The sequence below is a fragment of the Chlorocebus sabaeus genome, chromosome 2 (assembly GCF_047675955.1).
Source record: "Chlorocebus sabaeus isolate Y175 chromosome 2, mChlSab1.0.hap1, whole genome shotgun sequence".
Classification (NCBI taxonomy): Eukaryota; Metazoa; Chordata; class Mammalia; order Primates; family Cercopithecidae; genus Chlorocebus; species Chlorocebus sabaeus.
In genome coordinates this window covers 30,777,354-30,805,306 of record NC_132905.1, presented here as the reverse complement: position 1 = coordinate 30,805,306, position 27,953 = coordinate 30,777,354, and the positions used below count along the sequence as shown (strand labels likewise).

Below are 27,953 nucleotides of genomic sequence, written 5' to 3'. Positions count from 1 at the left end.
TTCACAAATTATTAAATGTATGTGTAATATACATACATAGACGGAAATCAAAATAATCTAACACTGTATCATTTGCATTCTTTTATGTGCAACTCTCTTCCACTCCCCTACATACACACACCCTACAATCAGGACGAATGTTTTAGTGATCCCAATAAATATAAATGGATTAAATTCACCAGTTAATTATTTCTTGCTATATACTTTTTATAATTTACTTAAAACATAATAAAAAGGTTGAAAATAGAAAAATTACTCCATGCAAATGCTTATAAAATAATATGGTATTAATACTAGATAAAACTATTTTACAATTACACATTTGTATAATTGTACATTTTACATTCTATATTTTACAATTGTAAAATGTAATTATTTGCATGCCAAATTTTAGTTTATCTTATAAAATGATCATTTTTGGTTCCTTTTGGAAATATTTGGAAAGAAATTATAAATATACATTTATATAACACATATATTCTACTTCTCAATCATTAAGAAGAACATATTCATTAGTTATTCAGACATGGATCACATTCTATTCTCCAAATGGCTCTTTCTCTTCAGTTTAATGCATCCACACAGAATACATCTGTGTTGCCCATAGCTGGGCACTGTGTGTACAAAGATAAAACATCCACTCCTGGCCTTGACACACTCTAAATGTTACACATTGTAATCATCTGCATGACATAATGAAAAACTGTAACTCCTTATTTAAACTTATTTATCTAAGCTCCAAATGACAAGCTATATGAGGTCAGAGCCATTATGTATTTTCCCTGCTACCCTCTTTGAAAGTAAAACTTCTCTTTTACAGTCAATGAAGGCCATAATCAGCTTTTATCTAAGCTCTTCTTAACTTGTAGAACAAATTCTACTGCACTTACAGATTTGGTGCTAAAATTTCACAGTCAATGCTGCCTGACAACCATCTATTAAAATTTTTCTGTTGAATTAGACAGTATAATGCTCTATGGCTCAGACAGCTAGCAGGCTACATGATTTTGTCAATCTTTAATATTGACATACTGCAAAAGGCAGAATCTCTTTTCAATTCCCAGTTTGTAATTCAAAATTCTCAGCCCTTGATTAAAGTTCTCACCAATGTTAAGAAAGCAGCAGAAGGAAACCACATGAAACTCAAACTATCTGGAGAGGGGGAAATATTAGTTATTGTTTATTGTGATAGACAAATGCCAAAAAAGGTTAAATTTTAACCTGAAAGACTGAAACCAAGTCTTCAATTAGCCTCTGTTGTGAAAAATAACCAAAAAGCTTGTAGGTGTTCTATCTCACAAGGCAGAATATAAATGTAACTGAGAAAGTAGAATACAAAAGGTTTTTCTTAAATGTCTTTCAACATATATGAATGTGTATGAGCAACAGAAAAAGAATCTTCCCAAACTCTTTGAATATTATGTTCCAAACATGACACCATAAGCTACAATCCTAGTATAGAAAAGACATATATAGGGAGACTCACTTCTAAGACTTTTTGAAATATTTTGAGCTATATTTAATTCCAGAGCAATTTTGCTCAATCTGGTTGGATTTAGTCCTCCCCTACAGAGAAGGGGAATAAAAGGTTATGGGACATATTCAACATTATATAATGGTTCAAATATTAAACCTGAATAACAGTTCTAACCCACTGAAATGACTCAGAGAAATTATACAATCACATACAGCAAGGATCTATTAAAGGCCAGATTGTAAATATTACAAGCTTGTGAGCCACAATTCTCTGTGTCTCTGCCACAACTATTCAACTCTACCACTGTAGCATGGAAGCAGTCATAGACAATAGGTAATGAATAAATGTAGCTGTGTTCCAATAAAACTTTATTAACAAAAACAGGTAGCCCATCCACAGGCTAGAGTTTGCTAACCCCTGATATACAGAACTACTTTCAGGCTCAGACAATCTTTCCTATGTAGGGAGATATGCCGATGTGAACATAAGATAAAATAAAATCACACAAGCTCTTTTGCTTGGATGAAAGACTCCATCACTGATCTAAGAAAATAAGACTTTGACACAGTAGTTACAGGTTCCTGTTCAGATTATGCCTTTCTACATGAAGACATTACCAGTAGAAACCTCACATGAGAGTAGTTGTGTGGTGAAATTATAAATGTACTTAGAAATGTTTCTTTTCCTATTGCTTAAAAGCTTTATTTTTATTCTTAACAACCTCTCGGCAAATATAAATGTTTTATTTAAGATTACTTACCCATATCTTGCCAGAGATGCTAAAAAGACCAGCCATTCCGGACATCCTTAAAAAAAATAGAGGAAACAGTGATCATATATAATACATATATTAAAAAAAAATGAAAATCAGGTCAGGAGGACTGGTCCTTTTCCCTCCACTTCTTGCTAAATATTGTCCCCTCTCCCAGATTCATATCTGTTCTTGCAGAACTTAGATTCAGTGGCTATCATTTGAATCACTCTGCTGCAAATCTATTTCAATTCCTTGGCCCTTTCTCCCTTCATTGTACCTACCTGGCAAAAATCTCAACCCTGAGCAGCTGAATGTCTCCAGGGAAAAAATATCATATAACCAGATGACAGTTCTTTCTGCTTCATAGTCCCAAGCCTAAGTGGACAGTTAATAATGTCCAGTACTTTATAAGTTCTAACTAAGATACTAACTCATTTCCTTTTCCTTCTCTTCAAAACTTGACACATCTTCCCATCCCCATGTACTCTCAGCTAACAAGCGATGTTATGTGCTTCCCCTTCACCTTCCACCATGATTGTAAGTTTCCTGAAGCCTCCCCAGAAGCCAAGCAGATGCCAGCATCATCCTTCTGGTACAGCCTGTAGAACCATGAGCCAATTAAACATCTTTTCTTTATAAATACCCAGTCTCAAGTATTCCTTTATAGCAATGCAAGAATGGACTAATACAGCATCCAACGTGACAGTTCTACAAAGTCTGCATCTCAAACCCAACAAGTTTTATGTAGAATCCTTAATTTTCTCTTGCCCAAGGCAATAACAAGTACCAAGATCCATCATGTACTCAAACCAGAAACTTGTAAGTTTTTATTATGAATCCTTCTTCTCCTTCACCTTGGCCAAGCCTACCTTCAAAACATATTTTAAATCCACTCAGCCTCTCCATCCCCACATCCCGACTGCCGCCACCTGACACAAGCTACCACTCTAAGGCTTGACTTGCTTCATCCATTCTTGCCCTTTCCAATCTCCTCTCCTAAGGGTCACCTTCTCCTTGTGTGTGCTGGTAACTTCCAACTTCTTTCCTGTGGCCACAGGCCCTGCATGATCTGGCTTCAGCCTGCCCCTCTTATTCAGCTCATCCTACACTCCCTTTCACTATGCTTGACACTGGTCACCATTCTGTTCCTTAGGTACACCAAGCTCCTTTCCAAACTGGGGCTTAGGCATATGCCATACTCATTCCTGGGAATAATCTTCCCTCTGCTCTTTGCCTAAGCTAGTTCTTTCTCTCCTTCAGATCTCACCTAGAGGCCTCCCTTCAGAGAAATGCCTCCTGCTCCCTCCATCTAGAAGAGCAAGTCCATAACCCCATAGCTATCCCCGGTCTTTGTAAAGTATGTTGCTGTGTTTTTTATCCACCCTTATCCAGACTATGATTCTCTGTACCTGCGGTGAATGTCTGTCTTGTTCAGTGTTGAATACCTAGCACCTAGAAAAATATCTGGCTAAATCAGTGCTCAAATAGTTATAGAATGAAATGCGAGAGAGGAGTTGTTTTTAGAGTAAGCTATGTGTTTCCTTAATATTAATATAGATGCCACTAGATGATTTACTCCTGAAATATTGCTTGATGTGCTCCTTTTTCAGTAGGGAAATTTCTTACATTTGTATTTACTAATATAAAATTATCTATATATATGACAATCCATTCAAAATTAAAACCAACTATGGAAAAAGTTGTTATGGTTTGGCCTAATCTAGCTCACCAAGTATTATACAGTTTGCCGTCAAGGCCAAAGCTATCCCCTGTGGTATTCTGATAGGCAGCCAACGACTCCACAGGTTTTGTTTTCCACATAATATATAATAGCAATTCCTTCATAAACTATAATTCAATAAAGACTTATTCTCTGTCTCATCAGATGATGTTGAATACCACATTTTGTAAAGAGAAAAAGAGTCATCGTGGCTTAGTGCAAAAGCTGGAAAAGAGGCATTCTGCAACCCACTCAAATCTGGCTACTTAATTCCCAGTGTACTAAAAATCAGCTGAAACATATGTGGGTCACAAAACCAGAAATACTGCATGGGCTAAGCATGGCCATGAGTAATCTGGGTAATCGGAAGTAAATGTGAAGAAAAACAGAGGCTTTTTTGAGACCCACAGGCTATTAACTTAAAACCTCCTGTTTCATTAGTAACATCTTGTCATTAAAAAATTAAGTTACGTTAGAGAAGCTGGGGATTTCCAGCCGGTCAGAGGCTCAACTGATTGCCATTTCTTCTCTAAGATATAATTCTGCAGGTCTTCGAAGATTCCTGGGCCACGATAACGGCGGAATATCCCATCCTTTGCACTATAAATTATGAAAACAAGTAGAAAGCAAATGCATTAAAATAACAGAAGTTACCGATAATAAAAGTTAAAATAGCTATTGGCAATACATCTGAACGCCACTTGAATTTTAAATTGACTCAATTGAAAAATATATAGTTAGACATAAATCAGAAAGCATTAATAAGCTTTATTACAAGTGAGAAATTCCAACCTAAAAGCATTAACATTCTGTTATCACTGTACAATGTGTGACTAAACGCAGAGTTCTTGTCAGTGCTTAATATGCCAAGTTACTTTTTATTATTTTTGCTACCAATTACTTTAATTTTTCTCTTACAATAGAAAAACAGCCAGTTACCAAGTTTAAAACATTGTATCCACATTTTCAAATTTATGTCATTCAAGGTCCTCTCCTCAAACATCACCAAAAAACCTCATATGCCCTTCAACCTGCCCTCTCACCTACTTGCTGCAATCAGGGCTCCCAGAGAAGAGTCTAGGCTTGCTGTTTTCTCCTCTTTATGTCTCATTCACTGCTTGGTGCAACTGGGGGATCTGCTTCCAGGACTCCCTTGAAACCACTCATATTGCGGGTCTCCAATGACCCCTAAGTGCTGTATCTATTTGTTTCCTTCACCTGTCACTGGCATTGTTCATTCACTGCTGAATACCACTTCCTTCTTCCTTTTGCTTGGCTTTTACGACAGGAGCTCCCTGGAGTTCTTCCTACTGCTCTGAGCATCCCTTCTTCATTTCCTTTACTCACTGTCTTCCTTTGCAGAAGTCCTAATGTTGGCCAATCCCAGGTTCCATCCTTGACCTGCTTCCCTTCCCACCATATATGTTCTCTCTAGATATACTTCAACTGTTATTTACCTCAATGCTGAGGAATCCTGAATATGTATCTCCAGTCTAGGTCTTTCTTCTGAACTCTGGATCCTGACATCAAACTGTACCTAGACTTCTCCATTTGGAACTGGGAAGGGCAAGTCACACTATCTTTTGGATTTTTGTCTCTATCTTCCAAACCTCTTCTAATTTTAATGGCTCCTAATCTTGAAGGCAGGCAGTAACTTTTACTAGTTAGTTACACATGGCCTGTTAGCAGTCATCATAGACTCTTCCTTCCCATGGCTAATCACTCACCAAGTCCCACTGCTCCTATTGCCTATGTATCTCTGGAATCCACTACTTTCTTTGTCTTTCCCCTGCCTGTACCTGAGTCTCTCTGGCCTCATCACTCAGCATGATCCAGCTATACCTGTGGTCCAGCCATAAAGAACTAGTTCAAAGTTCTCAAAAGGTACTTCATTCTCTCTTGGGCTTTTTTATGCTATCTCCTTTAACTGGAAAGACTTTCTCTACCTTGTTGGTTTAATGCACTCCTAGTTAGATATTAAGAATCACCCCACCTCTGATATAATCAGAGAAATCTCTGACTTCTCCTACCCACCTACCCCTGACATTAGGACCTCCATCTCTGCAGCACTCCAGGAAAGTTTCTCTTGCCACAGCTTTCACTCAGAGCACACCAGCCTTGTTTCCCTCACATGTTAAGCTGAATAAGTGGCGGTCATGGAAGACAACTTAGAATTCCTGGTACACGTCTATTGATTTCTAATCTTTGCAAGATTAGAAGATTATTTAAACTTACTGAAAAAATGCTGGAAGAGTGGTGACAAAGAAGCGGCCACTCAAACCTACAAGAAGCATAAACAGAACAAAAGTTACACTTAAGTCCTCCAAAAAAAGCATTCTTGAGCTTACTTTCATAATCACATTATTAAAATCATTGCAATTATTGATTCACATTTACTATTTTTTTTTACTTAAAGAAATTTCATTTCTACCCATTTTTATTTACCTAACACTTTCCAGTAACTGACATACAACTTGTATCACTTGGATTGTAAGGAGGCTGAAAGGATAGAATTTAGAGCCTTGCAAACTGGGGTTTTGCAAAGTTAAATACCGACTTCCCCATTTACTAACTTTATAACTTTAGATTATTCAACCTCTCTTAGTCTCAGTCACCTTTTTTCTGTAAAATGGGTATATAAAAGCCTAACTTAATTGTTCTAAAGTTAGATTAGGGCAAGTATTTTAGGCTTAGCGTGGTGCTGGGTACATAGTGAAGGACTCAACAAACTATAGGTATGATTACATCAGTCATCAGTTTAAAAAGAGTAAGTAATATGAAATGCTTAAGATCATGTATAATGTTTGTACATTTATAAAATCTGTAAGTACTGTAAAGGGAATATATGTACGTGAAAAATATTGTTTCCAATTTGTTTTAGCAAACCTTTACTGAACACTAAGTACATATCAAATGCTATGCTATGTGCATGTAAAGACAAAGATAAATAAAACCCTTAGTACCTCAACAAGTATCTACCAAGAACCTTATTTGTTCCATAGACTGTTGTTACTGCTCAAGACACATGGATGAATAAAAACATGTACAACCTTTATTCTCACAGAGCTTACAGTCTAGTAGCAGAAGGAAATAACTTATTCAAATAATCACAATCACAACCACAAACGGAGAATAATAATATCCAAAAAAAAAGTGTGCAAAAAAATGCTGAATGAGACTAGGGAGTAAAGAACAGATCCTTGCCCTTTAAATGTTACAAATAAATAATATTTGCATGGGCACCAAGAATGAGTAAAGAGAACGAAAGCTTAAGAATCCTCCTGGCCAACATGGAAAAATGACAGAGGCATCATTTTAACATTTTCCATTACAGCTGCCTTTCCCACTGTAGAACAATGTGAACAAAATCAAGTATCTATTCAAATTAAGTTGCTCAAATCATACATCTCTGTGGTCACTCGCAATTCAAAACACTGCAGCTTTACATTTAATAACATGGGAAATTTACTTTCACCCATTTTATAAATTACATACAAATTCAACATAATTTAGTAACAAAAGATGAGTCTTCTCAAAGAATTCTGTATTTTATTTCATTTCAGATCAAATGGATTCCAAAACATCTCAATCGTATTTAAAAGGAAACACAGTACTCTGGAGTAGTAAAAGTCAATATCACAAAAAGAAACATTTACTACAAAAATTTGTCATTGTACATTGCAAAAAAAGGTGTGTCGCCAGTAACATAAACACAAGTATCCCAAAAATAGGTCAACTGAGGATTGTAACAAGCACTTCTAAGCGCATTTTCATCTCTCATGTTGCTTGGGATTTCACCCTGGAGAAGAACAAGGGTATCCTACAGCATCCTTCCAATTTTAAATTGCCAGGGGAAAAATACTTAAAATAAATAATAAATACTAAAATAAATACTTAAAATACTACTAAATATTTTAAAAAACTAGTATATGCCTTTGGTTTAAGATAATTATTACGAACAGTTTCATACATTACTTCTTACCTAGCTATAGATTCTTATGACCAGCCAAAAATCTAAGGACAGTTATGGTATTAGGGATGTATATTTTATTTGTATGGTTTTTTAAAATGGAATGAAGAAATTAAATAGTATCTCATCACATCTTAAAATTTTTTACTCAGATTTTATTTTTATCTGAATAAAGAGACAAGATTTCTATTAAATGTTAGGTATCATTTAAAGTGATTTTTTAACTTGCTCTTTAAAATCTTTTGTACGTTCTTAGTCATCACTGGCTATGACAATAAATAAGGAAGTAAATAAATAAGTAGAAAAATATTTCATAAAATACATTTAATTATACAATATATAAAACATTTCCAGATTCAGGAGCTTTTAGTCTTAAGTCTTTTAGAAATTGCACCTTATTTCAGAAAATATAAATTATCTTTACAAATAAATGTACACACGAAAATCAGTGAGTACCAAGAAAAAGTGTCAAAGTGACAGATGGTCTCTAAGGTTTTTCTGCATCTTTCTGGTTCTGGCTAAAAGGAGTAACAGGAGAGTTGTTCCCAAAATTGCTACATTAAAGGGTATAATAACTCTATGTCTCTTGATATGAACTGCTATGTTGTTTCAGTGACTACTGTACCAATTTACAAGGCCATCAAGGTTTATTAAAATAAAGACCAATAAATTATATCACCTCAAGATTACTTTCATTTATGTTTGTCAGTATTTCTTCAAATGACAACCTATGTGGAATATTAATAATAAGGTTGCAGCATCCACCTCAGACACGAGTTCAGTTTGCTGCCTGGAATAATATTCTGTCATGTAAAGATATATTCAGTAATATCAACAACAACAAGATCCAGAACAGCCGAAGTCCTCCTTGGATGATGACACACTACTAAATCCTTGCAGATCCAACACCATAAGAAATTCATCTCAAAAAAAAAAAAAAAAAAAAAAAAAAAAAGTCACTTCTGGGAGGCTAAAGGACATCTGAAAACTCGGGTCTCATCTCAGTGCTCCAAAAATGTCTTCTAATCTTTAACACTGATTCTATGAAGTGTCAAGAGAAATTTTCATTACCTGAAAATTAAAACGTGACCAGTTGGAACACAGAAGCACCATCTGAGGTTGTGGCTTCAGGGTTTAACAACAGTAAGTTAAATGTGGATCTTGACAAAGAATTTGAACATCATAATAGCAGCTTGTTTCAGGGTAACAGTTCACTGCAATAACTTCAGTAAGCTTGGAAGAAACAAGTATACTCCCAAGCTTTTCAGTAAAAAAGGCCACAAAGCCTTCCAAAATTTCTACACGCCTTTTTCACTTTAAGGGTTGCTTCCACTTTAAAATGAAGACTATGATGCAACATATAGTGGGCACAAATGGAGAATGCAGGATAGATTTTAACATTGTATCAGAAAACTTATCTTAAACACATGCAGCAAAAGAAAGAAAAATTAAAAGCTTAGAGAAAGAAAAAAATTATGAAAGAGAATTACATTTTGATAAGCCAAAACGCAACAGAAATTATTTAAGTTCAGTATTAAGAAAAGAGAGATAGCTAATAGCTATCTATTAGCCATTGTTGTACTATTTATTAGCGTGTTACCTTTGTCATGTTACTAAACCTATCCTAGCCTCAGTTTTCTGAGTAAAACAGAGATAAACATTTGTTCTTCATAGGGTTGTTATGTGCTAAAATGCATGTAAGTGTATAGAACAATTACAGGCTGAAGGAAATGCTCACTAAATGTTGTTATTATCACCAAAGAGGGCAGCAGAAGGAAAACACAATGAAAAAAAAGGAGAATTAACCTTACCTTTGAGATTGAAATAAGGTTGTCAGCATAATAGAATACAAGATAAAATTTACAATTATAAAATTAAAAATATAGCACTAAAAGTACAGCAAACTAAATTGGCTTCTGCATTAATCAGTAGTTTTAAAGACAATGCTTACTCTTGGCTGTGGAAGGAGTCTGGCTTACCTCTAATCTAGTGAAATAGCCATCACCCACGGGGGATCTATGAGCAGCTGCTCTTTTCCTGTCCTTGACAACTAAGCTCATCTGCATAGAGTAGAAGGTTCAAGTATATACTCATTAAATTTAATTTCTCAAAGTCAACTTAACTAAAACTTCACCTGATCTATGCAGTATTTAACAGGCAATGTAATGTAACCTAATCTAAGGGCTGCCCTCTGCTCGGCTTCTGCATCTCAGCCATAAAAATGCAACATGATTATAGTCTCTAGTCTTGATGATATGGGAGAGGGGCAGGGAAGTGCTGGGAGGGGAAAGAGGGGCCCCTGGAGAGGGCTCCACCCTCGGGGCTGTGCCCACGGACCTAGGCAAGGACAGGCATTTCTGTTTTTGTGCTCAAATTTGGCATTTCCCAAGACCACCCTGGCCCGCCACACCCCCATCCTGTGCATATATAAATCCCGAGTCTCTAGCAGACACACAAACAAGCAGCTGGGCTTCAAGAGGAAGACATCGGCAGAAGAACCCACAGCGGCTAGACATCAAGAGGATGCTGAGAGGAGCACGCCAGCAGCAGAACACACCAGCAGACGCTGGCAAGTCGACCCGCAGAACGACACAGAGTTTGGCCAGGGTGGTTGGAGGACAGACCAGCCGCTGGGCGGCCCAACTCCAGGGGAAAACCACCACCTTCCCACTCCATTCCCCTCTTGCTGAGAGCTACTTCCACTCAATAAAACCTTGCACTCATTATCCAAGCCCACATGTGATCCGATTCTTCTGGTACACCAAGGCACGAAGCCCTCTGTCCTTGAGATAAGGCAGGGGGGTCTAATTGAGCTGACTAACACAAGCCACCTATGAATGGCTAAACTGAAAGAGCACACAGTAACACATACCCACAGGGGCTTCAGCTGTAAACATTCACCCCTATATGCTGCGGTGGGATTGGAGCCCCACAGCCTGCCCATCTGCATGTTCCCCCTGGAGGTTTGAGCAGCGGGCACAAAAGAAGCAAGCTACATTCCCATCGCACATCCTGTAAGGGGAGAAGGGAACTCTTCCCGTTTCATTGATAAATCTTAAATGTTACTTTAAAATACTTAAAAGAATATCTTAATAGATAAATTGATGGAAGAGTTACAAGAATAACTAAAGAGTATGCATGACACTTCAAAAATTATTGTTTCCCCTCTTTAAATTTTACTTACTGGGAAATAATTGAAATTACTCCTTTTGTGGCAAGGCAAGAATACACTAATGAAGATCTGCAACCAAATAGAAATTTGTATACAGAAATACACAGTGAAGTGCTCAACTGTGGGGAAAAATAGTATCATTTCAACGAGTTTCTACTGTTCATTCAAGACGTCAGTGTTTGTAAAAAGGAAGTAAATACATTGCTTCCAAGATGGAGGCAAGCTGCCCCAGAGGCTTGCCAGTGAGTTAGTATCACATTAAGACAATCTTTCTTCACTTGGCTTCCAGACCCTCCTACTTCTCCCTCTGTCTCTTATCTCACTGGTTTTCCTTCTCCTCTGATGGAACTTTTTTTTTTTTTTTTTTTTTTTGAGACAGAGTTATGTTCTTGCTGCCCAGTCTGGAGTGCAATGGCACTATCTCGGCTCACTGCAACCTCTGCCTCCTGGGTTCAAGCGATTCTCCTGCCTCAGCCTCCCAAGTAGCTGGAATTACAGGCGCCCGCCACCATGCCCAGCTAATTTTTTTGTATTTTTAGTAGAGACAGGGTTTCACCATATTGGCCAGGCTGGTCTTGAACTCCTGACCTCAGTTGATCCGCTCACCTCGGCCTCCCAAAGTGCTGGGATCACAGGCGTGAGCCACTGCACCTGGCTGCAACTTCTTTTTTTCTAAATGTTGCAGTGGTCAGTTCTCACTACTCTGGCACACACATATCTTAGATAATCTGAATTGTTCTTCTAGCTCCAATGCCAAGTATATTGATGGTCCTCAAACTTACATCTCTATTTCATCTCTATTTGGATGTCTATTTAACATCCCAAACTTAGCCCCTGTCCCAAACCTACTTCTCCTTAGTCTTCTCCATTTTATCCTTTCCTACCCCAGCTGGGAACCAGTCCATCAGAAAATCCTAGTATCTCCAAGAATCCCACCACTTAACACTGCTGTTACTAGTCCAAGCCACCACCTTCTCAACTCTGGACTACTGATTGACCTCCTAACCATTCTCCCTGCTTCCTTCTGATCCCCTGTAGTCAATTTTTTCACATAGCTGCCAAAGGAATTATTTTAAAACATACATCATATCATATATCTCTCCTGCTCCAATCTTCCAGTAGCTCCCTATCATACTTTGTAGAAAATCTAAACTCCTTGCCACAGCAACAAGACCTCACAGGGTGTGGTCCCTAGCTACTTCTCCATCCCCATTTATCTTAAGTACTCCACTGGTGGTCCTATTGTTCTCCAGATAAGCCAGGTACACTCCTACCTGCACGTGGTGTTTGCTCTGCCTGGAATGCTCCTCTCACAAAGCTTTTTGAAATTTACTTCCTCAATTTATCAGGACCTCTGGCTAAATAGGTCTTGATAAGTCGAAACCTATTTATCTCTGCTCCTTCCCTGGCCATCCTAATTTAAGAGGTAGCTCCAATCATTTTGTACATTTTTATCCTACTTTTTCTTCATATCCCTTACCACCATCTGACATTATTTGCCAATTTTCTTTCGTTACTATTTATCTCCTCCACTAGAATGTAGCTCCATGAGGAGCAAGGCCTCTGTCCTCCTTATTCACCTTTGTATCACTGGTATCTATTACAGGGCCTGTTTATGGTAGAAATTCAAATACTTGTTGAATAAACACATTACTTCTAATCGCTATTAAAAGATTAACTGAAAGCATTAAATTTGTAATTCAAAGTAAAATTATAAATTTAAAACCATATAATATAAAATGAAATATATTCTAGGTCTCTCAAATAATCATGACGTAGAAGTTTATCTCCTATTTTTTATTTATGAGTTGCACTTTTTAAATTTTTATCATTTAAAAGAATTCTAGAGCCTCTGCCTATAAAAAAATTGTTCAAGCATACAAAATAAGAATCTTTGATTAGACTTCGTTTTTTCAGTATTCCTACAGAATTCCAGAGTTTTTTCCTTCTTCTTTAATGAGTATTTCAAGTATATATATCTCAGATATATATAAAACTTAGTCAACACTGAATGTATTAAAAATATTTCTTAAAATCAATCTATCTCTTATTTCATCATCAAGAAAACCTAATCAATTCATAATGTTAAAAATAGCTGCAAGTCTACATTTTTAGAAGGAAAGATTATAATTAAACATAAGATTTGTGAACCTATCACAAGCCTGTTTAATTCTTTTAATTCAAATTATGCTATAAATTCTGAGCAGGTGTGCCATATTATTGAAATGCAAATTGACCAGCTGCATTTTTAAGAAACCCATCATAAAATGTGGATGGTGTCCAGTAATTAACAAGTCTTATACCTGATTTTAATTTACTTAAACGCTAAGGATGAAAACAAGTTTCCGGCAAAAATGTATCTGCAATGATTTAGCCTCCAAACAGAATTAACTTATTATAACAGCCAAAATCTTGTCCATCTCTAGATAGAGGACAGGCAGATGGATTTGTTTCAAATGCTTACAAAGATAGAGGCATGAGGATTCATGGCTTTTAATAGAAATCTCGCTCCATGGGTTTGTTGACACATCAATTTTAACATGTACCATCTATTCTGTTGTCAAAGTAACTGGTACTTCATTACTTAGCATTTTTTGAACTCATAGTTTATTATAGAAAATGAATGTCTACACTTCTGTGCCCATCTTCTTTTTGCCCTTGTAAAAGGATGAAAGGATACAGTAGGTATAAATTGAATGTCAATGAAAAAGATGACTGTTAAAATTTGAAAATAGCCATATTTTAGAGATTTAGATTATAAAAGGTCAACTTTTCTTCTCATTTTACACATAATATACAGTTATTTTAAAACTGCAAACACAAATTTATTGTATATATCTTTTCAGAATTTAAAAGTCTTTATATCGCTCCACTCTTTCGGGTAAAAATGATTCATTCTTGTGAAAAATTATATCATTCATAGCTAATCGGTGTAGACAGAATGAGAGAATTAGAAATTCACTCTCTGGAACCACAGTGAAATATAATATCTGATTCAGGCAATCGTGGATCTTAAAACCCCAAAGAATCATCCCAGAGGTTACTTGCTAATCACAATGTGAGATCCTTTCTTCATAACTGAGATACTTAGTGTCACCACCATATCCAAGTGCTCAAACTTAACATTACTAATGGTGATAGCATATCCCTTCTAACGAGATGTAATATGAAGTCACAGCATCATCTTAAAAGTACTCTTGCCACAAATGTCTAACCTAAATCATGCACCTAAACTCTCAGTTTGCAGAACATACTCGTATAAGTTAATATTCTTATAAGTTACATGTCACCATAAGGAAACAGGAGAATCCTAGCCTTTTCTTTTCAAAATATCAATGTCATTTTAAAAGATGCGGGATAATTGTCGATTGCGAGAGGCTAAAAAGATATAACAACGAAATGTAATTTATGAACCATGATTGGGTCCTCAGTCAAAAAACTATACAAAAAAAAAGACACATGGGAAATAATTAAGAAGCCTTCAACGTGCTAAAGAATTGAAGGGTAAATTATCATGATGTCGATAACTTACTTTCAAATGATTCAGCAAAATAAAAATAGAATTATATATGCAAATATGTATGTGCAAACACACACATGCAGAGACAGATCCAAGTAGGCCACCTGCTAATTAAAGGTGGCCAGTTCATGGATAATCAATATCCCAGACTCTCAACTTTTCTATACTCTTGAAAAAAATTCAAAATAAAAAGTCGTTAAACTTTTGCATTTTATGTTCAACATTTACAGTACCTGGTTCTTGAATGACATCTACCTTCCCCACACTGATCTGAAGCATTTCACCATTCTTTGCAAAAGTCTCCCATTCTGAATCAGTCTGCTGGCAGGATGGACACCATGGGGCATAACTATAAGAGAAGAACAAGAATTATATCGATAAACATACAGAAGAAATCTGCAAAACAAAATAGAGAAATCAAGTATTTAAATTAAAAAATAAATTCTAAAAAGGGGAATTATAAAAGGAGGCTTTTCCAAAGTCATTTGACATAGAAAAACAGAAGCACACTGTCCCCACTAGGATTTAATGTATGAATGTCAATTCTGTAGGAAAAAATTTGGCCAAAGTTTGAGAATATTTCCAATAATTATTATCCATAAACATTTTATTTCAATGCTATTCGTACAATTTTTTTTCTCTCCAGACAGCTTTTGATCTTTGAGAGTAAGCACTCTTTTTAGTGTCCCACTAAAGGAGAATGATTTTCACAGGGTGCCCCTAAACTAGCCAAACCAGTTTCAAATCCATCAGAGCTACAGATCTGATGGGCAGAGACCAGATCTGTTGCTTGAGCATCCTCAAGAATGTTTCCAAAATCTGTGGTAATTTTGAAACATTCTGAAAAGGAAAGTAGAAGCTATCGGCCAAACCAGCTCTATCCAATACTTTCTTAAATTTAGCAGGAGTTAAAAATACCTTGGCTTTCAAGTCAGAACCCTACTTTTTACAGTTATTTTTCATTCAATAAGTACTAAGAAAGCACTATGGTAGAAGCTGAGAGTACAATTGTGAAGGAGATTTGGTGCCTCCTCTCCTTGTGGATGGTACAATCCAGAGATGAACAGAGATAAGCACGGGGGCAAAAACTATACTACTCTTATTTTTGTGTCTGCTTAAAATTTTTCATAATAAAGTCTTGAATAAATAGAGAAATACACCAACTTGTGGGTAAGCAGGCTGAGCATTTTAAATGTCAGTTCCCTCCAATTTATTATCATTTGTTCCATTCCTGAATTGTTTTTACAAAATGTGGCACCTATTATTTCTGTATTAAGGGAGGAAAGGGGCCAGGGGAGAGAAAGAGAAGTAGAAAAGAATACCTGCCAATAGAATATAACACTCACACACTCAAAATGCCTTAGGAAGGGAAACAAAGTAAGGGGAAAAGTACAAAACTGATCAAATCCTGTAACAAGATTTAGGCTCATAGGTGCCTGTCAGGTCATCATTTACAAATCCCTTCAAAATTTTGAATTGTTAGAATGGCAATCATTAAAAAGTCAGAAAACAACAGGTGCTGGAGAGGATGTGGAGAAATAGAACACTTTTACACTGTTAGTGGGACTGTAAACTAGTTCAACCATTATGGAAAACAGTATGGCAATTCCTCAAGGATCTAGAACTAGAAGTACCATATGATCCAGCCATCCCATCACTGGGTATATACCCAAAGGATTATAAATCATGCTGCTATAAAGACACATGCACACATATGTTTATTGTGGCACTATTCACAATAGCAAAGACTTGGAATCAACCTAAATGTCCATCAGTGACAGACTGGATTAAGAAAATGTGGCACATATACACCATGGAATACTATGCAGCCATAAAAAAGGATGAGTTTGTGTCCTTTGTAGGGACATGGATGCAGCTGGAAACCATCATTCTCAGCAAACTATCGCAAGAACAGAAAACCAAACACCGCATGTTCTCACTCATAGGTGGGAACTGAACAACGAGATCACTTGGACTTGGGAAGGGGAATATCACACACCGGGGCCTATCATGGGGAGAGGGGAGGAGGGAGGGATTGCATTGGCAGTTATACCTGATGTAAATGACGAGTTGATGGGTGCTGACGAGTTGATGGGTGCAGCACACCAACATGGCACAAGTATACCTATGTAACAAACCTGCACGTTATGCACATGTACCCTAGAACTTAAAGTATAATAATAATAATAAATAAATAATAAATTAAAAAAATTTTAAACGGTGCAAAAGCATGCTGGTAAGTACCATTCAAAAAAACTCAATGCAATGACACATATAAACCAACTTCCCTGAATAACAAAACAAAAACAAAAAACTGAAATTGTGCAGGATTTTGATCTTTCACATTATAAAAGATGAGTCAGGGGTTAAAAACCCAAGACTAGGGGAAGGAATGCGTTTATTTCACAAAAAGTACTGATAATTAGGCAGAACCCAGAAAAGAACGGGCTACCCAAAGGCAAAGCATTCATTACTTTCTCCAGACAAGCCCCAGAAGCAGCAAGACTCAGCAAGCACAGTTGTTTACCATCTCTAGAAAAGACTACTATATAGCTAATTCCAAGATCATGCTAAAACGTCATTAATCTTCCCATTGTAGCTCACTGTCCAAATCCTGAGATCCAGAAGACAGGAACAACAAAATAATCTGCTGACATCTTTGAATGTAGACTTTTTAAAACATTCGTGTCTCTGTATTTCCAGGGCAAAGTACATTCTCAGTATACAGTAGGTGTTCAATAAATGTTTGCTGAATAAACAAGTGTATCAACTTTAATGTAAATCGTATTCTTCATCTGAGAAAATAGTTATTTTCTACGTAGTTTCTAAATATCCAAGTAACAGATGAGACTCAGGCAGTTGGCAAACTGTAGGAAAAAAAAGGAAGTCTGAATTATTAGGTACATTTCAACAGGCATTCCGTGAGATTGGATAAGAGCTCTGCCAGAACAATCAGAAAGATCAACCAGGAATTAACCATGATATTCTGGGCAGGTTAATAATATCTCCCTGCCTCAGTTTCCTCAACTGTAAAATGGGATAACAGTAGTTACCTTAGAAGGTTACTGAGAGATTAGATGAAATATAGCAGGCACATATTTCTTTAATAGGAGCAAATATCATCTGTAATACAATGTCATCTGTAATATTGTTTGGGGGTTCAAGACACTTTTATGATGCATCAGCTCATCTGACCTTACAGCCTCACTGCCAAACAGACAAAGCAGGTATAGAGATGTGCTTAAGACCACTCAGAGCAAGAACCCAGATGGAAGTATTTCTTTGATAAAAATCATCAAGGAATATAAAACTCAACACCAACACGCTGAGAGAGAAAGACAGAAGTTATAAGAAAGTAACAAGAATAAGGAAGTTATCTTGAAGTAAAATATAATATAATGAACTTCAGATCCTCTTTATTTCCCAAGGACTCTCTTTGTATATAAGTCACAGGCACATTTGCTACATCAGTAATTATTAAATCATGCATGTTTCATAATTTTAAAAATACAGGCCTTAATCTCTAGATAGGCTATTACTAAGTTAGTTTTTGGTGAAACTGACCTTCGGATATACAATTATAATACGTCCTCATATATGCCATTAAGGTAATTTTAAATATGCCATTTCTATATAGCTGCTATCCACTGGTCTGTGGCATTGTTAATGCCACTATTTCAAAGATTTAATCACAGCTGATTTGTGTTGGAATGCACCCAGATGTTCTTTCAGTGGTAGAGATAAGCCAGCTCTGAGTCCTTAGCATGGGAACTAGTCCATTGTTGCTGCAGTTTTTAAAGTTTTTAATATTCTTTTGTATCTAAAGAACAGTAATTTGTACAAGAATTCAGAAACTAAGTAAAATATTTCCAGGGACAAAATGAATGCAAGGATCAGTCATGTGACCTTCATGCTCGTCTCTCGCTCTGTGCACACATAGATACATATATATACACACACACACATAATTTAAGTATATATGCATAATTAAACATATCAGAAAGAAATGAACATGATCTTCATTAATATTTATTTCATACTAATTTGCATTGGCAATCTTCTCCTAAGAACTATAAAAGATATGACCTGCCATAACTTTGCCTCTTACACATAATCCTTAAGAGGCTCCAAGAGCAATTAGCTCCATTATAGTCATATAAACTGTCCATTGTTATCTTTTCTACTGAACTTTTGTTGACTTGTTTGCAGGTCACAGTGGTATGTAAAATTAGTAAACTTCATAAAGATATTTGAAATATATTCCAGATAGCCAAAAAGCTCTGGTAAATTATACCAACTTATATGTCAGTGTAATGTTTTTAACCACTTCTGGGAAACAAAATTCAACAGCATGCTTTCGTTGTCCATGTTAGTATTCATGTACAAAGTGACCTGAGGTTCTGCTTGATGTAACGTGGTTGAAGGACCTTGAATCTTTTATTCCATGAACTTACTGAATTTGGTGTAAGATTTCATTAGGTGTGCTAAATATTTCAGAGACGGACTTACTTAAATATATTTCCTAGAAAGGAAATTTTAATAACGATAAATTTTTATTTACCAATAATAAACAACTCTTCTTCTGTTTTGACTCTAATTTCACCAGTGCTTCTCTACACTCTCTTTTCTCCTGACTTTAAACCCTTTGTGGAAACTATCTAAAATCAAACATTTGCATGTTTTTAAATACCCACAACAGTACTTAGAGCAGTGGTTTTCAATTAGAAGCATTTGGAAGTGTGCACAGGGGATGGGAGTTATAATTTTTTGATGTCGCATGACTGAGACTACTACTAGAATATAATGGGCAAGGATGCCAAAGGTTCTGCAACATGTGGGCCATTCCCGCACACCAAAGAACTGTCCACCCAAAATGCCAATAGTGCCCTGTTGGGAAGCACTGATGAATGTCCAACACAGAGGAAGCATTCAGTAAACATTTACTAAATCAATGACTATAACTTATACTACATATTTCCTTCAGAGCACAGTAGGCCAATCTCTTGGAAGGCTCATTCTTCTTCACCTTCCCACCTCCCCAACACTGAACCTGACACACAAGCATTTAATGACTATCTCTCAAACATTCCATCAAGACATCCAGACAATCTATTAAACTGCAAGAAATTCTAACTGTTTGACATGGGCAAGTTAAGGTAGTGATGTTCAACACGTTCTCTCCAGGTATAAAGGAAGGCTGCAAAGCTAATACTAAAACCCAGATGTCCTATGGAAATAAACAAAGCTTTGCTCCATCACCAGGTGTTTAATTTAAATTTTGAAACATGATCACCCCAAGAACAAAAATAAGAAAAAGCAATCATTTGTAAAGATTTCTATGCTTTACAGAGGTAAATTAACCCAAAGACATACTTTTCCTCTGAGTATCAGCTTGAATATGAAAATTAAGCCACTTGGCTATCTATTTCTTCTGGGGGAAAAGGCCACCAGAATGTATCATGTTACATACTTCTGTGTTTCAAAAGAACAAAAGTCATTTTCTCTAGGACTGACATAATGAGAGCCAAGCAAGTGTTGAAAGTAGCAAAAGGTTGCAAAGGAACTGAATGAAGAGTAGTATAAAACAATGGAAATAGAGAAAAGCATGCATCAGAAAGTCTTTTAAAGATTAGATCATTTTTCCTAATTCAGAAAAAGGGCAAACCAGTATACAGTAAGCCCATAGCTGGGTGCCTGTAATCCCAGCTACTTGGGAGGCTGAGGCAGGAGAATCGCTTGAGCCCCGGAGGCAGAGGGTGCACTAAGCTGAGATCGCACCACTGCACTCCAGCCTGGGCGACAAAGTGAGACTCCATCTAAAAAATGATAATAATAACAATAAGCCCATAGCATTAAAGAAAATATATATAGCAATGGGAGAACTTTTCAGATTTCTAAAAATGTCAGAATAGAAACGGTGAATTACTGCAAATATACTTTTAACAGATATATTTTTAAAACACTGGAAATTCAATTGCAAGAATCCAAAAAATTGTTTGAAAGACTAAGAAAAAATAACCAAATTTAATTTCATAATAGAAGCTTTTCACGTCTCAGGGCTGCCAAATACTGCTAGATTCTTAAGAATAAATTATCTATACCAACACAACCAGAAACTGCATTAGAGGGGATCTGTATGACACAGGGTATAAAAGAAAAAATTCACAGATGAAAGAGAGCATACAAGCAAATGAACAAATAAGAACTGTCATTCAAAGTAATGAATACATTTTGATACTAGCCGAAAGTTTCTCAATCTGTTTCTTTAAAGAAGTTAACTACAACAAAAGCTTCTCAATCTGTTTCTTTAAAGAAGTTAACTACAACATCTTTGTACTAACAATTTCCATTTATGTATGACCAGTTCATCTGAACTATGTATTAAGATGAAGTTAATTTTAACGCATTTTGTTTTTCTCTGTTATATACATGGAAAAAAAAATCTGGTAACGTATAGGCTATTTAAATGAATTCTTAGAAATTCACAGCAGGCCTATAGTGGTAGCGAGGATATAATGAATTTCATATTTTTTTAAGTATTGGATTTTTTTCACAGCAAGGAGGAAAGGTATCACCTAATAATACAGAAAAAATAGATCACAAATAGATAGGAACCAAAATATTTCTTTAGGATGAGTTTTAGCATGTATAAAGAAGTTGGATAGAATCGTTTGGATCAACTTTCCTTTACAGCCTTGCTTCCTAGCCACCTATTCTGAAGTGCACTCAATAAAAAGAGAACGTCTACTAAAAAGACCTTGTGTCTACACAGCTTACTTCCAGATTACATGACTCATCTTGCATCACGGCCCAAGCATATTCCACACAACTGGACACATGACAAACTCAGAGCAATTGATTACTATGTTTAGGTTTACACATTCATAAAAAAGTAAAATTTGAACCATCAACATGGCCAAGCACAGGTGTTGTTGGCTCTCACTCATTTAAAAACTCATCGAGGCTTTATTGTTCTTAATTCTATTACCAAAAAAAAAAAAGCAATTCCAAAAGGAACCATAAAGGAGTTGACGTCATTAAAAATGAGGCCTTTCTGTTTTAACTTTCCTTACATACATATGCAAACTCAGTATTACCCTGAAACATGACATCTAGGAAAAAGTACATTTTGTAAGCACCTACTGAAAAGAGAACTTTCTGTAGTATTGGCTGACAAAATGCAGTTTATCTCAAAGTCTTAAAATTATTACAAATATGGAAGTCTTAATACAGCTCCACTTACTTTTAAAGTTTCTCAAATAGAGTATGACCCCCTCACCTCCTTCCAAAACTAGTTAAGTGGAATATTTTAATAATTCATGTCTACAGCTCCCTTTAATAATTTGATTTATTATGATACCAAGGGTATTTCATTTTGAGGTCTAAAACATCCCCTTCTTTGTGACTAAGAGGTAAATTATGTTCTTTGAGTAATATAATCTGCTGTGTGACATAACTTTTGGCTCTGATCTCACACTGAGGTTTTCACTCCATAGGCACCTGCTTGCAATCTAAATTGAAAGAATCAAAACTTGGTCTTGGATAAAGGAAAGATCCAATTTTCTGTCTGTGTCCTCAACGTAAAACAAATATTAAATAGTATACAGATTGCCAGAAACTACAGGCTAGAGAGATGTGGCAATTTCCTGAAAGATTTTATGTTGGGCGGGGAGGGGAGAGATGAGAGAGATGAGAGATAGAGAGAGAGAGAGAGTCTCAGCAATCATTTCCCGGGACGTTCTTCATTTTCCCTGCAAGCCCACCATGATGGTCTCTCAAGCCCATTCAGACATCTGCCCACCGTCCACTGCAAGCCTCTTTCAAATGGCCACTTCCTCTTTTAAGCTTAAACTATAATCAACAAATCCCTTTCTTTCTCCTAACTCAAAACTGTAGTTTCCCATCTCCTTAAAGAAAAGGCACTATCCACCATTTACCTTCTATTGTTAAAAGGGGCAATGTGTATGTTCTTTTATGACACAAGCACAATTATTAATATTACCCAGAAAGCCCGACGTTTAAAAGTTATAATAAATGTCAACATTTATTTGAAATCTTATTGTAAAACTTAAAAGGTATCTATATTTATGTTTTATTTTCACAATGACATCTCAAGGTCTTCAAAAGGAAGACTACGATACAAATGGCCTGCCCTCACCGTGCTGCGATTCCTTCAACAGGAAACTTGCTTAGCCTGTGCTAAATATTCATATTGCTCATGGATGTCACTGAATGTCCTTTCTTTTCCAATACATACCTATATCTAAAAGCACACGGTTTGCTTGCAGATTTTCTCCCTTCCCTTCTCCTCCCTTTGGGAAGCCGCCCAGTCCACCCCGAAAACACTGTCCCCCAAAGCGAGGGGATGCGCTGCACCCTCGGCTGTCACCGCGAGGGCTGGACGCGCATGCGCGGCGCGAGCGGCCCGGCCACAGCGCCGCAGGTCGTAGGCAAGGCGGGTCCGGGGACCCCAGGTCGAGCCCAGCGGCAGTGCAGGATCGCGAGCGGCCCGGCACCGGCGCTGCAGGTTGTTGGCAGGGCGGGTCCGGGGTTTTAGGTTGAGCCCTGGCGGCAATGCGGGATCGCGAGCGGGCCGCGCGGGCTTGGGAGGGTGACGCCCGCGAGGACACTGCAGCGTGCGGGGCGGGCGGGCTCACTCACAATTTCAGCATCCACTCGCCCTCCATCACCAGCGTCCAGTTGGAGGCGGTCATGGGCTGGACCCGGCTCTGCTCCGCCGGCAGCGCGGCCTGCTTGGGGCCTGCCGTCGCCGCCACAGCCGCGACCCAGGCAGCCAGCAGCGCCGTTAGCTGCGGGCCGCGGCGCCCACCCGCCATGTTGGGCGCCGAGCGAGGCTCCTCGGCCGGGAGTGTGGGGAAAGGTAGCGGCCGGGCCCACAGCCTCGCTCGCCCGCCCGGGTTTTTCAAGGAGGCGGGAGACGCAGGGGCCACCCCGCCTACGCCCGGCAGCGCAGACAGGCGGTGCTCGCAACGCCGCGGCGGACGCCACCTCTTATCGTCGCTTGCCCGTCGAGGCCACGCCCCCTCCCGCCTCCACTTGCAGTTGCCTGGGGTGTCGGTTACCTCAGCAACCGCCGCCCTTTCTTCCTGACCGCCAAGCTGACAATAAACAGATGATCCAATGTTGCCTAAGTTAGAACACGCACCGCTGCTGCCCAGGCTCCAGAAAGGGCAGGGTTGGCGCGTGTGTCCTTCTCTAAAGGGAAACATGGCCAATAATTTTAAAATCCATCCTCTCTTCAATAATAGCAAACATGAAAGCAACGGGATGCAAAGTACACTTACGTTTAATGAAAAATGGAGGGATGTGGTATCTCTTGAGGAAGAGAGGAAAATTTAAGTACTCTCTGCGTGTGTATATTGAAGCATCACTAATTGAGGATATTGATGAAACTAGGCTATGCAATTGCATTTTGTTTTTACAAAAAAATGTTAATTTCGTAGAAACTCTTAAAAACATGGGTACTAACCGATAAAATGAGTCAGTTAAGACTATTGCCACCTGCAGTAAAATGGACCTGACATTTCTCTTGACTACAGTTTCATCAGATCTAAAATGAGGGTAGCCTTAAGTGATTTCCAAATTTCTTTGCAGGTCACATTAGATGAATCTGTACCTTGGGACCACCACATCGTTAGTATATAAGACTGGATTACAATTAAAGGATGAGGAAGCTTTCTCAAAGGGTGCTTTGTATGTGTTTACTAGTTGTGCAAACTACGAACCTGGGTAATGTGGTTAATAGATCATGAAAAGGATGTGGTTTCTGCCCTCGGCTTAAAACAAAGACTAAAATAAATTTTAAAAATAAGACTAAAAGTACTTCAGGGCACATGAGAGCAAATTTCAATCAGTACTTATAGGAGAGGGAAATTAATTTTGCCTGAAGAGAAGATCTGGCCTGGATTATGCATTAATTAGTATTAGCTAAAAACTATGTGGACCCAACCCTTATCATTAAAATAAAACACTCAAGGGTTTACAAACTACTGGAATTTAAGAAAATGTCTTTGCAGTGAATGCTACTAAGACTCACTGTTATGAAGTACATACACATCAATCCCCTAAACTCGATGGAAAACATTTTACTGTGCTTGTAAAAAGAAGTGACTCATAAACAGGAATTCTATCATTCTATCATTTTCAGTGCAACTTTTTTGTATAGAATATGTAATTGGTTTCAAAACGTTCTTTTTTTTTTTTTTTTTTTTTTTGAGACGGAGTCTCGCTCTGTCGCGCAGACTGGAGTGCAGTGGCCAGATCTCAGCTCACTGCAACCTCCGCCTCCCGGGTTTATGCTATTCTCCTGCCTCAGCCTCCCAAGTAGCTGGGACTACAGGCACCCGCCACCTCGCCCGGCTAGTTTTTTTGTATTTTTTAGTAGAGACGAGGTTTCACCAGGTTAGCCAGGATGGTCTCGATCTCCTGACCTTGTGATCCGCCCGTCTCGGCCTCCCAAAGTGCTGGGATTACAGGCTTGAGCCACCGCGCCCGGCCTCAAAACGTTCTTAAAAATAGCATCTGATATTAAGGAATTACTATTAATTTTGCTGAAGGTGATAAAGATGTGATAACTATATTTTTAAAAGGCTTTATTGGTTATAGATAATGAGATATTTATGGATGAAGTAACATGATGTCTAGAATTTGTTTTACAATACCCCAGAAATAAAATGTAGGGAATGGAAAGAAGATAGGTGAAAGCAAAGTGGTGCAACATCAGTCAGTGTTGAAGCTAACTAAGTTCATTTTGCTATTTTACCTACTCGTGCATTTGTTGGAAAATTTACAAAATGAAAAGCTAAAAGGAAAGAGAGAGCATCTGCAGCATAAAAGACAGTCATTACCGAAGCACTTCCTATCTTTAACAAAAACTGTGGGTTCCAAGATTTCATTTTTTGGCCTTCAGACGAAGGATGGTAGGAAGAAAGTAGCATGAAAGTGTGGGACTGACCTTGCGGTGAGGAGTCACGGACGAGGTTAAGGGAGCTGTTGCTGTCAGACCATGATTGGCATCTCAGCCCTGACACTTCCTAGCCATGTGATTTGGGGCTAAAACTAGTTAACACCAAAGTTCTGTTAAAATGCAAGTAGTAATAGAACCTGCTCCAAAAGGTGGCTGTGAAGATTATATGAGATAAGAATAATGCCTAGCACATAGTCTGACTCAAAAAGCTTATAAATTAGGTTTGTGCAAACATAATTGGGGTTTTTGCCACAGCAATATTGCCAACACTAATATTAATATTTGGAGGCAACGATATGCTGTAATGTCTATTTTTCCTATGCTAAAGTCAACTTCACTTAGCATGATACACAATGCCTTTCACAGCCCAGCTTCAGCTTTGCCCACTTTACATTCCACTATTCCCACAATTCCCTGTGTCCTAATAACACAAAGCTACTCCCCATTCCCAAAGCACGTTGTGTACTTCAGTGTCTCCTTGCTCCTTCATTCTGCTTAGAACACTTTTGTCCAGTTGTCCAGTGAATCAGTCTCTGTCATGTAGCCCACATTGTACCTCTGATAGCTCATGCAGAATGAGCTGCTGTCTCTTCTCAGATCCAAGTGCTCTTCTGTATAACTGATATGGTTTGGCACTGTGTCCCCATCCAAATCTCATCTTGTAGCTCCCCTAATTCCCACGTGTTGTGGGAGGGACCCCATGGGAGACAATTGAATCGTGGGGGCGGGTCTTTCCCGTGCTGTTCTCGTGATAGTGAATAAGTCTCATGAGATCTGATGGTTTTTTTTGAAACTGATGTTTATTTTCTATCAACCATTTTTCCATGTTGCTTAAGAGCCCGTGCAAGAACAGCTTAAGACCATTCAGTGGTTGCTCCTACCCATTCAGTGGCCTGAGCAGTGGGAGCTGCAGACCAGTCTTCCGTGGCAGGCTGAGCACTCCAGTCTTCAGTAGGGAACTGCTGAATAGGCACAGAGGGCACCTGCACACCTTCAGACCAGTCTGCAACCTCAGGCTGAGTAGCAGTGAACTCAGGAGCTGGAGCAGTCCATTCACCCTGAAATTCCTCCTTGGTCACTGCCTTTTCAGCAGCAGCCTGCTCTTCTTTCTCAATCTCTTCAGGATCTCTGTAGAAGTAGAGATCAGGCATGACCTCCCACGGGTGTTCATGGGAAATGGTGCCACGCATGCGCAGAACTTCCCGAGCCAGCATCCACCACATCAAACCCACTGAGTGAGCTCCCTTGTTGTTGCATGGGATGGCAATGTCCACATAGCGCAGAGGAGAATCTGTGTTACACAGAGCAATGGTAGGTAGGTTAACATAAGATGACTCTGTGAGAGGCTGGTGGTCAGCCCTGGGGTCAGTAACCACAAGAAGCCGTGGCTCCCGGAAGGCTGCCTGGATCTGGTTAGTGAAGGTTCCAGGAGTGAAGCGGCCAGCAATTGGAGTGGCTCCAGTGGCAGCAGCAAACTTCAGCACGGCCCTCTGGCCAGTATTCCTGGAGGATATAACACTGACATCAGCAGGGTTTTCAATGGCAACAATGGCACGAGCCGCCAGCAGAAGCTTCTCCCAGGTCCTCTTCAGATTTATGATGTAGATGCCATCACTTTTCCTTTTATAGATGTACTGCTCCATCTGGAAGTCAAGATTGGTGCCACCTAAGTGGGTTCCTGCTGCAAGGAACTTAAGGACATCCTCCTCCTTCATTTGCAGGACATCAAGGGCTCCGGACATTGTGAAAGTTTCCCTTTAAGTTACGACGGGAATCCAGAACAACGCCGTATGGGCCCCTCCGTAGGTAGCGCGGAAAGCTCTGATGGTTTTAAAAATGGGAATTTCCCTGCACAAGCTCTCTCTCTTTTGGCCTGCGGCCATCCGTGTAAGACATGACTTGCTCCTCCTTACCTTCCACCCTGATTGTGAGGCTTCCCCAGCCATGTGGAACTGTGAGTCCAATAAACGCTTTTTCCTGTATAAATTACACGGTCTCGGGTGTGTCTATATCAGCAGCGTGAAAATGGACTAATACAATAACTTCATCACATACCTTTTATAGTATAATGCAATTGTATGTAGTTATCACCCTCTATCCTCTCTCCTCCAACCACTACTAAAAACTGTTCAAGGTCAAGGGCTTTACCTTATATATCTTTGTGTCCCCTATATTGCAGAATACCCATCCCATAGGTGTACTTGGGATAGGCAGCTTCTGACACTGCTCCCAAGATCTCTCCCTCCTGGTATTCAGGCCCTTGTGTGATCCTTTCCTCCTGAGTGGGGGTTGGGCCTGGTGACTCACTTCTAACAGGAGATGGGAAAACTGATGGGTTATCACTTCTGTGATA

At 38.4% G+C, this 27,953-nt stretch overlaps 2 protein-coding genes and 1 long non-coding RNA gene across 3 annotated transcripts in view; 1 reads left to right on the top strand and 2 right to left on the bottom strand.

The window, feature by feature from the left end:
• The window catches only part of TMX4 (thioredoxin related transmembrane protein 4), a 40,027-nt gene extending 16,383 nt beyond the window's left edge, over positions 1-23,644 (bottom strand). Inside the window, exons 1-5 of the mRNA XM_008018416.3 lie at positions 23,275-23,644; positions 14,847-14,962; positions 6,187-6,232; positions 4,423-4,551; positions 2,238-2,283 (exon numbers count right to left, since the gene is read on the bottom strand). Coding sequence (XP_008016607.3) covers positions 2,238-2,283; positions 4,423-4,551; positions 6,187-6,232; positions 14,847-14,962; positions 23,275-23,450 — 513 coding nt within the window. The 5' untranslated portion in view covers positions 23,451-23,644. The remainder of the gene's footprint in view (positions 1-2,237; positions 2,284-4,422; positions 4,552-6,186; positions 6,233-14,846; positions 14,963-23,274) is intronic.
• On the top strand, positions 23,041-24,312 carry LOC103246674 (uncharacterized). The gene is made up of 2 exons (XR_012089522.1): positions 23,041-23,140; positions 24,229-24,312. It is a non-coding gene; the product is annotated as an uncharacterized lncRNA (long non-coding RNA).
• A 2,069-nt stretch (positions 24,313-26,381) lies between these two features.
• On the bottom strand, positions 26,382-27,580 carry LOC103246678 (small ribosomal subunit protein uS2-like). Its single transcript, XM_037990696.2, has one exon. It carries the CDS (start codon positions 27,340-27,342, stop codon positions 26,455-26,457), a length of 888 nt encoding a protein of 295 aa, XP_037846624.2. The 5' UTR covers positions 27,343-27,580; the 3' UTR covers positions 26,382-26,454.
• Between the last annotated feature and the right edge of the window lie 373 nt (positions 27,581-27,953).

Coding starts and splice junctions, on each gene's coding strand:
- LOC103246678 (XM_037990696.2), bottom strand. CDS start 27,342: ATGTCCGGAGCCCTTGATGTCCTGCAAATGAAGGAGGAGGATGTCCTT.